The following is a 14,233-nucleotide window of genomic DNA, read 5'->3' on the forward strand; positions in this document are numbered from 1 at the left end:
CCACTTTTACAAAAGTGAATAACAATAAGGAACACTATTGTTCCAAAATGTCCTGTGAAAACACATGCATGTCATAATTTTTAACCATAACTACACAATTAAATTGCAAATAAATCTAGGCTAACGTGCTCAAAGTGCATTCAATGCCATCTTATTAGAAACATGTCAACTGCGAATGTGAGTACCTTGGTGCAACCTTAATAAGTCTTCTTTTTGGGAAATGAAAGCTGCAAACCAAACTGTGACTGTTTATCCTTTCATTGATCCTATCCTATCCTATAAGAAAGGCCAAGTCCATTTTAAAAAAAGTTTAATGGTGTTTGTCATGTGTGCCCATTAAATGAATATTTGCCCCCCCCACAAGGCAAGTCTGTGTTACATGTAATATAGGAGTAATCAGTATCCATCCATCCATTTTCTTTGTCGCTTATCCTCACAAGTGTCGCAGGGAGTACTGGAGCCTATCCCAACTGTCAACGGGCAGGAGGCGGGGTACACCCTGAACTGGTTGCAAGCCAATCGCAGGGCACATGAAGATAAACAGCCACACTCACAATCACACCGAGGGGCAATTTGGAGTGTCCATTTAATGTTGCATGTTTTTGGAATGGGGGAGTAAACCCACGCAGGCTTGGGGCGAACATGCAAACTCTACACAGGTGGGTCCCGGATTGAACCTGGGACCTCAGAACTGTGAGGCCAATGTTTTAACAACTGAGCCACCCTGCCGCCTGAGTAATCAGTAATGAGGAAAAAATAAGTACTAATACATATTTGTAACAAAAACTCTTCGAGGCCATAGATATAAAACAACACCCGATCACGAATAAAAAAAAAAAAAAAAAAAACAAAAGCCCCCAGCAAATATGGCACTAACCAAGGGTGAGTTTTTGCATCACCAGAAAACACATTTGAAACCCATCTGTAGGCTGGGCCGTGGTAAAAAAAAAAATCCTATCAACTTTGACTACCTCACCACGACCCACTCGAAAGGGTTACATGACCCAGTTCTAGGTCCCGCCCCGCGGGTTGAGAATCGGTGAGCTAAACTAATCTTTTACTGCAACGTCAATAGAGCCTGAGGAGGGATCTCTTCCAAGGGTGAAAATTTTGTCACGTTGGTGCCACTTCAGTTAGCCATCTTTCGTTGAGCAGTTTTTACAACTATATACAAAAATGGATCTGGATTGAACAATGTTTTGTGCAAACGAGTTTAACACTTGAGTAATAAAGCTACGCATACTCCCAACTTGGTGGAGCTAATAAGGTGACTGCAGTTGTGAGGTTGTCACAAGAAATCCAATACAACGCGTTAATGAGGTTCTCCCAGAAGCTAAAATAATCAGGAGTCGTTTCATTAAAAGCTGCATAGAAAGACTAAAAACTGATTATGTAATTCATGGTGTATTTATGTATGTATATTACACATATGTAATTGTCCATATTATTAAGTAGTGCTAGCATGATAATGGATGACATTAATTGGTGGAAGAATAATGTCTGGCATACATTAGTTTATATACTGTACAAGATGAGTAGACAGGACAACTAAAAGTAGATTGTGTTCTGCTTTTTCTCGCTCCGTCGTAATCAGGTTTAAGAATATCGCATGGCCTTAGTTGTGATGCTGAAAATCAGATGCAAATTTTCCCGAAAATACAAACTGAACAGAGTAGAAGAGAGTACGCGACGCGTTTGGAGAGCGGCTACGTGTGCCTGTGAAGTAAATCTTTGAGAGTCTCAATAAAGTGTTTGTGCCTGTGTGTGGCATCCATCGCAAAACGAGATAGAGGCAAATGCACGCCGCTGCACGCTAATTATGTATGCATGATTTAATCTTCTACTCAATAATATGCAAATATATTCACATGTTAGTTTCTTAATTAAAAATGCAAAGCAGCCCTTATGGTGATTTTTTTCTGTGATTTTCCTTTCAGCCTAACAAACAGAATGTTTTGAGAAATTCTACAAACTGGAGGGGAAATGCTATGGTGGGGGTTAACAACAAAATGAAAAAAAATAACTCAAATACAACTTCCTCTAGTGGGTTGTTGAATGAAAGGAAACTTGTTCTTAATGCGCATGCGCTCGTTAATTACAGTACATCCAAGTCACTAGAAAGTGATTATTTCTGGGTTGTTGCAAGAAACTTTTGTCCACCTGCAAACTAAAAAGTTGACAATTCCTGATTAACGTCTCGTCCTTTCTTGACTGTGCGGAGCAGCAATTGCTGTGATCTAAGGTGACAATGTAGCAGCAATGTGATTATTGTTTATCATCCACTAATGACTGGCTACCAGTTCAGCATGTAACCCACTTCGCACCCAACATCGGCAGGCATAGGCTTCAGCTCACCTGTGACCCTAATGAGGACAAGCGGACAGATGGAGGTTTTATGATGACGGTCACTGGTGTAGTGGTTCACACGGCTGAATTTCATGCAGCCAGAGCGGGAGCAATTTCCCACTCACTGAACAGAGGTGTGTGAAAATGGTAGTTTGTCGGCTTCTACAGTCGTGTTTCCATGTTTTTATTAAATCAGCGCATGTATTTATATTACAAAAATCTTACAACCACACAGACCCAGACAAAATGGTTTTTGAGTGTGAAATCCCTTGTGTTTAACCGAACACAAAGCAGAAAGCCACGGCGGCCTCGTCGTATGGATGGCAACAGGTGGACATCCACATGAACTGTACATGCTGCCAGCTGATGAAGGAGGAGTTCAGTGTTTGCCCTGTCACTTTTTGAAGCCCCGCATACTTGCAGTTGGGAACCCAAAAATTCACCAATACGCAAACCTAAAAAAAACATTTGGAAGTCCCAATTTTTTCCCCCAAAGATCTTTTTGATGCTTTCTTTTTTAGAATTAGAACTAACTCCAAAAATGCTTATTGATGGTTGCTCTCCATTTATGAAAGAATTTTTGACTAACAACCTAATAATAATAAATAAAAATCTGTGTAATTATAATCAGTGTCAATTTGCCACAGATTTTCACTATTTGTGGTCCAGGCCAGTCCTTTTTTTTCCTGTGAAAAGTAGCAGCTCGCTAAATATTATTTGTAGTAAATAAATAATTTTAGTCCTCTATCCATTTTCTGTACTGCTTATCCTCACTAGGGTCCTACGAAATGAAATTGCACAAATTCCCACAGCACAAATGATGACCTCTCACAACGCAACATAAGTAAAACCTTCCTGCTGAGTCAACAACAACTGTGCCATCACGTTAGTGTCATTTATTAGAACCTGATATAATGCTAATAGCATTCCAACTTAAACACATCACTCCCACACAGATAATTAAAGTGAGTGCCTATAGAGATTCAATTGCATCATCCGTGGTGGAAGCACCACTTCATCATAGACGCAGGCCCACACTTGAATTAATCCAGCAGTATGGCACATGCCATAGACACACATAAATACCGCACCCCCCCCACCCCACCCTCATGGCGATAACTCAACTGGACATTATTATAACATTATTATACTAAATATTTACCTGGTTATTTCATTTCACAGGTGATGAGTGCGCAGCCACACTAAAGACCCAACTATTCGTATGCAATACATTAAAAAGTACATTTTACACCATATGTCCCCTTAAATATAGTTAAACCTCAGAGGACTAATTAACAATCTGTTTTGAGAAGATGATCGACCTCTGATTTTTGCCAAAGGAAACAATAAAAATTTAAATAATACATTCCAGGGTCAAACTGTCACCATCATAAAACCTTAATAACTCGAAGGCCATTTACATGTAACACTCCAACACTTGTGACTGTCATCTTGTGTAAAATTAAGCTCATCAAAGTTGAAGTTGAAGCGGTCAGGTAGTTATGTTGCAGATGCGGCACCCATCTGAATTGGGCATGTTCTGAACTGAAGTTAACCACTATTACATGTAAAATAACATCTGTCCATTCATTTTTTTTTATACCAGTTGTCCTCATCAGGATCGCCAGTGAACTGAACCTTATCCCAGCAGGACGCATTATGCCTTTGACTGGTCGCCAGTCAAATTGCAAAGCACAACAACAAAAAACAACCATTCACACACACATTTAAATAGTTGACCCGTCTCTTTGGTCCACACAATACTGATACATTTTTGATCAGCCCCCCTCAAAAAAAAAAAAGACAGGTGCTCAAACGCTTCTATGCAGATATTTGAACAAGCAGACAGGGTTGTAAACAACATCAACTGCCTAACAAGTGCTGCAAATGATCTCATGTTTTTTCCCCCGGATCACAAATTCTCGAAAACAGCTTTTGACAGCTTGTCATGTTAAGATCACAGAGCAATTAGCTGTCAGCAGGCAGCGCTCTCTGAATACTTGCTGGTGTTGCGCACAAGGTAATACTCACTGAGAACTGATAATCAGGATAATCAGCTGAAAGATAAATCAAATATCGAATCATAATCATCAGTAAAGTATATTACATACAAAAGAAGACAATGTATGCTGAGCAGCAGTAGTGTACATACTCACAAGCACGGTTTTCTATGTGCTGCTGGCTATGTGCATCAGATTGATGCTGCCGAGCACGACAGCCGAGTACTTGTGCTCAGCAATACACAGAGAAGATTCACACATGTAACAGGCTTTTGTAATGCATATATCCATGTGAAAAAGGCCCATTTGGGTCACACAAGTACATAGAAAATCAACAGACCAAGATAGTTTCGTGAAAATCAAAATTTTTAGGCATGTGATTTCAATAAATATACTGCTTCACAGTTCCAAGGACCCAGATTCTAAAGTGCCCCTCCCCATGTGGAGTTTGCATGTTATCCCTGTGCTTGAAGAAAATGTATGCAAGGAGTTGTCCTAAACGTTTTTCCTGGTCATGTTACACATTTGCAAGGCAACAACACTATTAGAAATATTACACAATTTGCATACATTCACACACACACACACACACACACACACACACACACACACACACACACACACACACCACACACACACACACACACACACACAGACACACACACACACACACACACACACATTTTTCAATATAGTCAGTACTCTGTGATACAAATAAAATACTAAGAAACGCATCAAACAAAGACGCTCCGGTTCAAATATATATATATATATATATATATATATATATATATATATATATATATATATATATATTTATAGAATTTATAAAAAAATAACAATACGGAATTACCCTTTCGGCTTTTTTTGAAATTCCAGTATATTGTGGCTGCTTTTAGCAGATTATCACAAACTACTACTAGTCATATGTAACAACATGTCTTTTGGGGCCATGGAAGGTAATGAAGCCTCGAGCAATTGGCTACAGGTCATGTTTTGTGATCCATCGTTTGTATACACGGTTAACACATTTACAAGATAAATACATTAGTAATGTAGCGTCTGCTATATAGATAATGCCATGTTAATGGGGAACAGCAGATAGAACACAAAGCTGGTAAAATATCGGAAGAAAGATGTGGATCGAGCCAAGAGACTGAAACGTAAAGGCAAACAAAGTATCTTCATGACTTTGGTGAGGACCTCACATTGGGGGCCCCAACCACAATACTGGCCCATCAAGACTGGTATGAAAATAGTAGTATATGTAGTGTGGGGATGAAGTTCTGCCCCAATTGTTAAAAAATATCAATGATTCTGTCTTCTTTAGGAACTTGCATGGGGTTTGCTGTTCACAGTGTTTTTATTTAGACGCAAGGCTCACCTAGTAGCCACAAAAGCCCTGCCACTAGTCATCAAAACGAAAGCTGTACTCTGCATTGGCCCACTGTCCAGAGTGCGAGGTGAACAGGGCCTTATTTGCATGAAGCAAGACCCCTCCCCTACAGCAGGCTCATTTTAGCATTGGTCGCAGACAGAAAGACTTCCCCGTACTTGACTGGGAACCTGTCCTGATTTGGGATAGGCTTGCGCTCACCTGTGATCAATCTAGATAATGGATGGATGTCTCATTGAAGAGGAGGTTTGTGTTTTGAAAGACAGGTGTAGCTACAAATGGAGATACAATATGAAACAATACAATCTTCATGACATAGCCACAATGTCGAGAAATTTAGATAAAGAGAACCACATTAAGGTGCTGTACTCCGGAGTGCTTAGCTTCCCAGTGTTACGTTTGCATTTTCTCTCCTTGCTTGCGAGTTTTTAACACACATTCTAAAAACATGTTTCATAGGTCAATTAAAGACCAAATTGCCCATAGGTGTTACTCTGAATGTTTGTTTGTCACTAATGACCTATGTAGTCCTTCAAGGGACAGTTCTTGGACCCCTTCCATTCAGCCTGTATATGCTACCCTTGGGTAAATTTTTTCAGAACTTAAATTTTGACTATCATTGGTACACACAGAATTCGTTGTGTCTCCAGAGGATGATAGTTTAATTGAGGTGTTGTGCCACCGTCTAAAGAAGATAAATAACTGGATGAGCCAAATAAACCACAACAAAACTAAGACAGCTTTTTTGGAAAAGTAAAAAGGATTGCCGTTCTACTTGCACTCACTTTCTTTGAAAAGCAAAGACCAAGTCCGAAACCTTGGTATTCTGATAGATTCTGACCTGACCTTCAACAGTCATATCAAATCAATTAGGAAAACTGCCTTTTACCACCTGAAGAACATATCTAAAGTGAAGGCTTACATAGGTCAAGCAGACCAGGAGAAGCTTATGGATCCTTTTATCTCAAGTAGACTTGACTATTGTAATGGTCTTCTGACAGGGCTCCCCAAAAAGAGCATTAAACAGCTGCTGCTCATTTGGAATGCTGCAGCTTGGGTTGTGACCAGAACAAGGCAGTCAAAACTTATGCAGTCACTGTGATTTGACAGGCGTGTATGTGCCCGCGCGCCATCGCATTCGCAAATCTCTACAGTCGAGCACGAAAAATCACGCGTGTAAAATTTATTTTGAAGAGAAATACATAGATATTTAAAGATTTCACTGATTTTGTGTCGTCTTGACCAGTGTTTCCTCTAAGATGCGCCACTGCGCAATTGCACACTTGTTGGACACACTCAGCGCACATGTAAACCGATCCAGCGCAGTGAACCACAGCCTGATGTCTTTTTTTTTGGGTGGCAGCACTGTGTCACAAATGCATGGAGCGTTGGCCTCACAGTTCTGAGGACTGGGGTTCAAATCCCGGCTCTGCCTGGGTGGAGTTTTCATGTGCTCCCCGTACCTGCGTGGGTTTTCTTTAGGGAATCGGATTTCCTCCCACCTCCCAAAAACATGCACTAATTGGAGACACTAAATTGGCCCCAGGTGTGATTGTGAGTGCGACTGTTGTTTCTCTCCATGTGCCCTATGATTGGCTAGCAACCAATTCAGGGTGCACCACGCATCCTCTCCGATGAATAGCTGGGATATGCTCCAGCGCTCGCACGACCCTTGTGAGGATGAACGGCTCAGAAATGGATGGATGAATGGATATATATTTAGTTGTTATTTTCATTGTTTTCATTTTTTTCTGCTTGGATATGAGGTACACATAAACATTGAGGTACCCAGTGTATGAAATGCTCCATCTAAATAAATTTGCTTTACTTTATATATGTCTTGTGCTTGGCCGGCAACCCGTCTACGGTGTACCTTGCCTCTTGCCCAAACTCAGACAGTACAGTGCAGTTTAGGTGTGACCCTAGTGAGGATGACCGACATAGAAAGTGGATGGATGAATTAAAATACAGTCATTAAATATACCACTATGACTAGAATTCCATTAATGTGCAATTTATTGCATGTGTTTACGTGTAGATTTTGACAGCAACTGACAAAAAAATCCCTGCCACCCACTAGATTAATTGCTAATAATTTGATGTAACATTTATTGAAGTTGCTTGAAGTTGATTTCCCATCTTTTAATTTTCACATGTGCAGCATGATGTGCTTGGTTGGATACAAAATTAAGAACATTTTCAAATCTTTATCACAATAGGGTTGTTTGAAATGTGACTGAGCAAAACAGACATTTTTGGATTCTGCGCGTACATTCACATTCCATTTGTGAACATTAAGATGCATGCACAAGATTCAAATTGTCTCCACTCCATAGTGGCTTACTTTTAATTCATTTTATTTGTGATACATAGTATCCAGCAAAAAAAAAAGAGGATGCATTTAATTCTTGATCTGCTTTTAAGTTTTATTTTTTTTTCAATGGGAACAGAAAGCATTACAAACTGTCACCAAGCTTCCATTCAGTAGGCCTTTCGGGCAACCGTAATGCCGAGAACTGCCTGAGGGGGGCAGGGCGGCTCACCGAACAATCTGTTCTGCACCCCCCCCCCCCACTCTACACCCCCTACACACATACACACACACCCACTGATCCTCCTTCCACCCGTGGACCACTGGAGACCGCTGGCTGTCCGACTGTGCCTTCTGCAAGACCTGGCTTAATTTAATTAACGCTGTCAACTTTAAACAACTCCACATTTGATTGAGAAAGAGAGAGAGAGAGAGAGAGAGAGAGAGAGAGAGAGAGAGAGAGAGAAATTATATACATGGAGAGAGAGAAATTATATATATGGTGGTACATCTGTAAAAGTTAGCCTCACAGTTCTAAGGAGCAGGGTTCAAATCCCAGTTCTGCCCGTGTGGAGTTTGCATGTTCTCTCCATGCCTGTGTGGATTTTCTCCGGGCACTCCAGTCACCCTCCACCCCCCACCCCCCACCCTGCACACACACATCCCAAATACATGCAACATTAATTGGACACTATAAATTGCCCCTGGGTGTGATTGTGAGTGCGGCTGTTTGTCTCTATGTGCCCTACGATTGGCTGGCAACCCGTTCATGGTGTACCCTGCCTCCAGCCTGTTAACAGCTGGGATTGGGTCCAGCACTCCCCACGACCCTTGTGAGGATAAGTGGCTAAGAAAATGGATGGATGGAAAAAAAAGGCTAAGACATTTGAGGGTTCCAGATTTGAATATATACGATAGTAAATATTTCTTGCATTGAAGGATTTTTGACCATTTGCACCACATATTTTCTTTCTTTTATTTTGAATGCAATGTTAATATTGTGACAGTGTGTTTGTGTGTATTTACCTAGAAAAAGGAAAAGAAAAGAATGAGCCAATAAAAAAAGAATAAAAACGTTAATAACAGTGACAAAATGTAGATGCTAATTGGTTTCTGTTTCATTTATTGCTGTGACTTTCGTGAACATTTGCTGGTCCTTTTGTATGCTAATGTATGTTTTGTCACTTTTCATTTCCAAAAATGAAATGAAAACTGAGCTTTGATCGCCATCACAGAAGCACCCCGAGACAAGTCGGCAACATTCTAATGTTAGCAACTGATGCCTAATTTCCTTTTGATTACAAAGACATCCCACGCTCTCCTCTCGTTTATGATCGTAATTGTTTCTAAAAGTAAATCACTGACTCAGCAAACCAAATTTGACAAACAAGAATAAATGCAAAGCGTGGGGAGAACCAGTTGAAAAAAATAAGAGAATTAAATTTAAATTCAAAGTCAACCTCAATTACCCACACAACCTATACAGTTTTTAGAACCAGTCGTGTGTGTGAACACATGCTATTGTGACATATGACAAGAAACACGTTTTCAAACCTAAAGAACATCTGAGTCAATGTAAGTGTAATACTCTAAAATAGTTTTTTTTAAATATACCAAATTAACACACTGTCACTTAATCACATTGTACAGGGCTCCAAAATAGACAAAGTATGCTGAAAACATTCATCAAATGAAAGAAAAGATTAATAAACCAATAGATACTCCAAATGTATTCTTTTTTTAACAACCTTACATCAGTGATGATATGAGATGTTTTGATTGCATACATACGTGGAATCTACTATGTTTTGTGTGTCTATAAGAAAGTGCGTGTGGATGTGTGTGTTTTCATTTGTGGCAATGACAGCTGTGTGCTGTTTAGTTGCAGGTGGAGGCATAACACACTGTATTCCCTAACTTTAAATCTTTTATTGATGGAAATTATTGGCAATGTCGCTCGTCTACACGCAAGCTTGTCGAATGAGAGACAAGGACCCGATGGCACAATTTAGAGACTTTCACGGCTTACTGTTGATGTTTCTGTATCAAATATAAAATGTAACGTCCTACAATTAAAATTAGATTAAGAATAAGATTAAGATTAAAATGAAGATTCTTTAAAAAATGACCATGATTGTTCAGAATTCCAGTCACTAAAATTGGGGCATGAATACTTCTGCCATTGTCACCATCCTTAATCATTTCATTTTTTTTTATCAGAAATTGCCACGAAATCAATGCACTGTAATTATTAGTAAATATAATAATTTGGGAAATAAAGCTTCTTTTAAAAATAACACATTTTGCAATAGTAACATACCAATGCATTAAATTGTATTAGTTTTTAAAAATATGGCAACATGTAATAAAATGTCTGTGGGACGTTGCATACACAGACATTACTAATGCAAGAACATTGATGCTCATACTGCTCCATAATAAACTAATTCTAACCATAACATAGTGTTTAGTTTATCATGCATACATCATGAGAGTAGTATGCAGTATTGCTACTTGTTTTGCCATTGACATGTATATTGAAAAAGACATTTGTGCATTCAAGCATTGCCCATTGTTTATATTTCTGTCGTGAAACATAAGATATAAGACGAAATTCTATCGGTGTATATAAAAAACTGCTCCTCCTAAGAGATAGTATTGAACCGAGCAGGTCGCGGTTCAAACCTTGGCTCGGAAATCAATGGCCCCACAAGATCAACGTGCTTCCGACACGGGGTAGGAGAAACGACACAGAAGCTCTTTCTTCCATTCTAAACCATAACAACAAGCTTCCAGAATATTCTTGTTGTCCGGTCAAGGTTAGGGCTGTCTTGTTGTATGAAACCAAATCAGATTACAGAACAAATAAACAGCGTGTTTCCTTACACAAGAGCAAAAAGCATCAATATGTGAAACAATTTGTGCTTCTGCAATGCTTTTGCACACACACACGCACGTGTGTGAGCACGCGCGCGCACACACACACACACACACACACACACACACACACACACACACACACACACCGATGATGTCGGCCCAGAGAGGAAGAAGCAGAGGAAGCAGGGACAAAGCAGGCCGAGGTCACAGAAAGCCGCACTCCTGCTGAGCCAAATAGGCAGCTGACACCATGCGCATTCAGCAGTCGTTAAGTGATGATTAATGAGGTCAGTGATGGAGAATAAAAATAACTTTACGAGTGCGCTTAACAGAGAAAACAAACAAAACACATCTCAACAAGCAAAAATGACGGAAATAAAAAAAAAATGCTTTTGTTCTAATAATTGTTTTCAGCAGTCACCAGGCTAAAGAAAGATGCTTTTAGAATGAGAAACAACAGCCAAAACTCTCTTGACAAAAAAATCTTGCAGGAGCTCCCTTTAGTCCCAGTAACTCTACATTTATCAGGAATAGTCGTGACTCATTTCTTTGAGATTACTTATCGCTTATTAGATTTTCTGCTTGATTTTCTGGATATAAAAAGTCCAAATACATTAGTTTTTTTTTTGTTTTGTTTTTTTACCTGCCTAAAACTGCCTACTGTGTCTCAGCTCTCAAGATTACAAGTTTTTCTTCTATTATGCAGGTAATTGTAGAAGAAGTCAAAATAAAGCAAGGGATTTATGGAGCTAATAAGCTCAAAAACCAGAACCCACAATGCCTTAAAAATATACAATCAGATAGTCCGTCACTCAAGTAATTCTTTTACATTAAATCTTAAACTTCTTCCTTATTATTTCATTGAAAGATAGTTAGATGCAGAGAATAGATGGATAAATACATCATGACAATATTAAATTTGACAATAATAACAACATTGAAGACGAAGAACAAAAAGCCAAAAACAAAATTCAGTTTGTTGTCCTTTCAGTATCTTGTAAAATTAGTGTGTGCTGTAATAGCAGATATGAGTTTAATTTGAGCAACAAAATGTCCTGTTTTAAAAATATTGATGCCTTTTTTAAAATTAAAAAAAAAAAATAACAATAAAAGCCAGCCTCGTCTCATCATTCAAATCCGCAAAATACACCTCTGCTGCTCTCTTCCAAAAGTGATTATACACCAAAGCATCGGCAGCAACTTGTTTTATAACACAACTGCAAAGCAACAATAATACTGAGGATTGTTAGCACTTACTGAGGACGGCAAGCCTGGAGGGACCTTCCGTACTTTTTTGGTGTGAATTTCTGAAAGGAAAATAAAAACAACGACAATTAAATGAGGGTTCAACTTCTTTTAAAAGGTCAATTCTAGTTTGGATTGAATCAATTTGGCAATGAGGAAAGCGCAAGGCCACTGTCAATGTACTTATGAATGGCTGCCACAAAAAAAAAGGAAGCAAAATAAGATGCAGAAAATAAAATAGACCGACTACAAAAAGAGAAGCTTGTTTTCTTTCCCTTCTTGCTTTGATAAAAGAAAAGAGGTTATGTTTATATTATTTTGTATTAGGACTGTGCTTTCTATTCTTTCAAAGGGAGCGAAGGAGCAGTCCATTAACTGGGAAGGGGAGATTTTGATGGAAAAATGAAATAATTTTTTATGGGGGAAATTGGGCTAGGATAATTTGTGTGTGTGTGTGTGTGTGTGTGCCTGTGTGTGTGTTTTCTGTGTCCCATCAAGGCAAACATTACCAAGGCCACACTTGAGCGTTATTGTCACGAATGTTTTCCTTTTTTCGAACACACCTACACACAAAATCCCATTTTTTTTCAACTTTTACTGGGCACGTGAACGAGGCAAGAATGTTTGACAAGGTGCATTTAACAGGTCCTTTACACTGTTTTGTTTTTTTTGGGGGGGAGGGGGAGGAAGCATTGAAAATAGCTTTGGTTCTTTCTACTGTATGAATCATTATTCTGGAAAACTGTAATAGAATCAAGGAAAATTATCTGATAAAAAGTTAATAAATAAATAAATAAAAATGTTCACCAAAACCTCATCAAATCATAAAGTTGGTATTTCTCCAAGTATTGGAGTGTTGATGGATTACTAAAGATAAATGTTTCAATTTTTCTTCTTAAATCTTTAAATTAAAAATAGGTCATGGCTTCCAAGTGATTGAGGTCATACATCAATTGCTGAGGTCAATTAGAATACATTTTATTTATTTATTTTTTGCTTCATATCCGATTTCTTAATCAAAATGCTCTGGCAATGCATTCGTCGATTATAAAAAAAAAATTCATGAACACACCAAATATAATTAATCCTTGGGAAAAATTACCAAATATAGACCAATTTTAAAAGTAGAAAAATTCCTGGTTACAATTCAATTAAATAAAATTAATCAGAGCACAAAGTATGGCCACCTGAAGGCAACAGTAGTGACAAATTATGTGACACCATTTATGTTGTAGTTGTTTCATGTACTCTTGGATGCATTTTGAACTTTTGTGTGTTCAATGCTCGTTTATATATATGTAAAAAAAAAAAGCTCCATCTTACCCATGGAGTCCATATGCAGTGGTCTCCTGCGGGGGTTGCTGCTGTAGTGCTGGTAGTACTGGCTGGGTGGCTTGGTGGGCGACGTGGCACCGGGACTCCCCAAAGCCATCTCGCCCCCCAATACTGACTGCTCCAGATGCATAGCGGGACACAAACAGAGGGTATGCTAATCCAAAAGATTTTTTAAAAAAAAAGAAAGAAAAAGTGTACATTTGACACAAGAATTGTCGTTATCATTGTCACTTGGGTTTAACAGTTTTGAATTAATAGGCTCGAGATTTGAACATACAGTAAATGTTGTCATGCAAGTTTTACTATCATAGATATTCAGAGGTGGCAGTAGCTCGTGTTACATTCCAGAAAACTGAGAAATTGGAAATTTCTGACCACCAATTCAGAAAACTTAACTGGAACTCTGAGTTCATAGTTTTCAGGAAAGCAACAAAAGTGAATGCTCCCCCAGAGATAAAAAAAAAACAAATCCGGCACAGTGACGACATTTAAAACCTTAATTAAGTAAGTACATAAACTCTATTTATCTAGATAGGTAATCTCAGACCCCTACAACTAATTTTGTACGAAGGTATTTGATAAAATTCTGAACTTTTTTTTTCTTTTTTGGGATTGCCAATTCAACCAAAACAATTCCAGATGGAGTGTTTCTGCAGATGAACTGCAGTCTGCATCCATCGTACTGTTGAGGTTCCCTTGAGCAACGCATCAAAGCCCAAG

General features: G+C 38.7%; 1 protein-coding gene across 5 annotated transcripts in view; it reads right to left on the reverse strand.

The window, feature by feature from the left end:
- Window positions 1–14,233, reverse strand: part of LOC133490610 (transcription factor 4-like) — a 193,176-nt gene that overhangs the window by 67,708 nt on the left and 111,235 nt on the right. For all 5 annotated transcript variants that reach the window (XM_061800885.1, XM_061800882.1, XM_061800886.1 and 2 more), the window contains exons 8-9: window positions 13,502–13,628; window positions 12,191–12,240 (exon numbers count right to left, since the gene is read on the reverse strand). In XM_061800885.1, the coding sequence (XP_061656869.1) occupies window positions 12,191–12,240; window positions 13,502–13,628 (177 nt within the window). The remainder of the gene's footprint in view (window positions 1–12,190; window positions 12,241–13,501; window positions 13,629–14,233) is intronic.

This window comes from Syngnathoides biaculeatus, chromosome 17, assembly GCF_019802595.1.
Source record: "Syngnathoides biaculeatus isolate LvHL_M chromosome 17, ASM1980259v1, whole genome shotgun sequence".
NCBI lineage: Eukaryota > Metazoa > Chordata > Actinopteri > Syngnathiformes > Syngnathidae > Syngnathoides > Syngnathoides biaculeatus.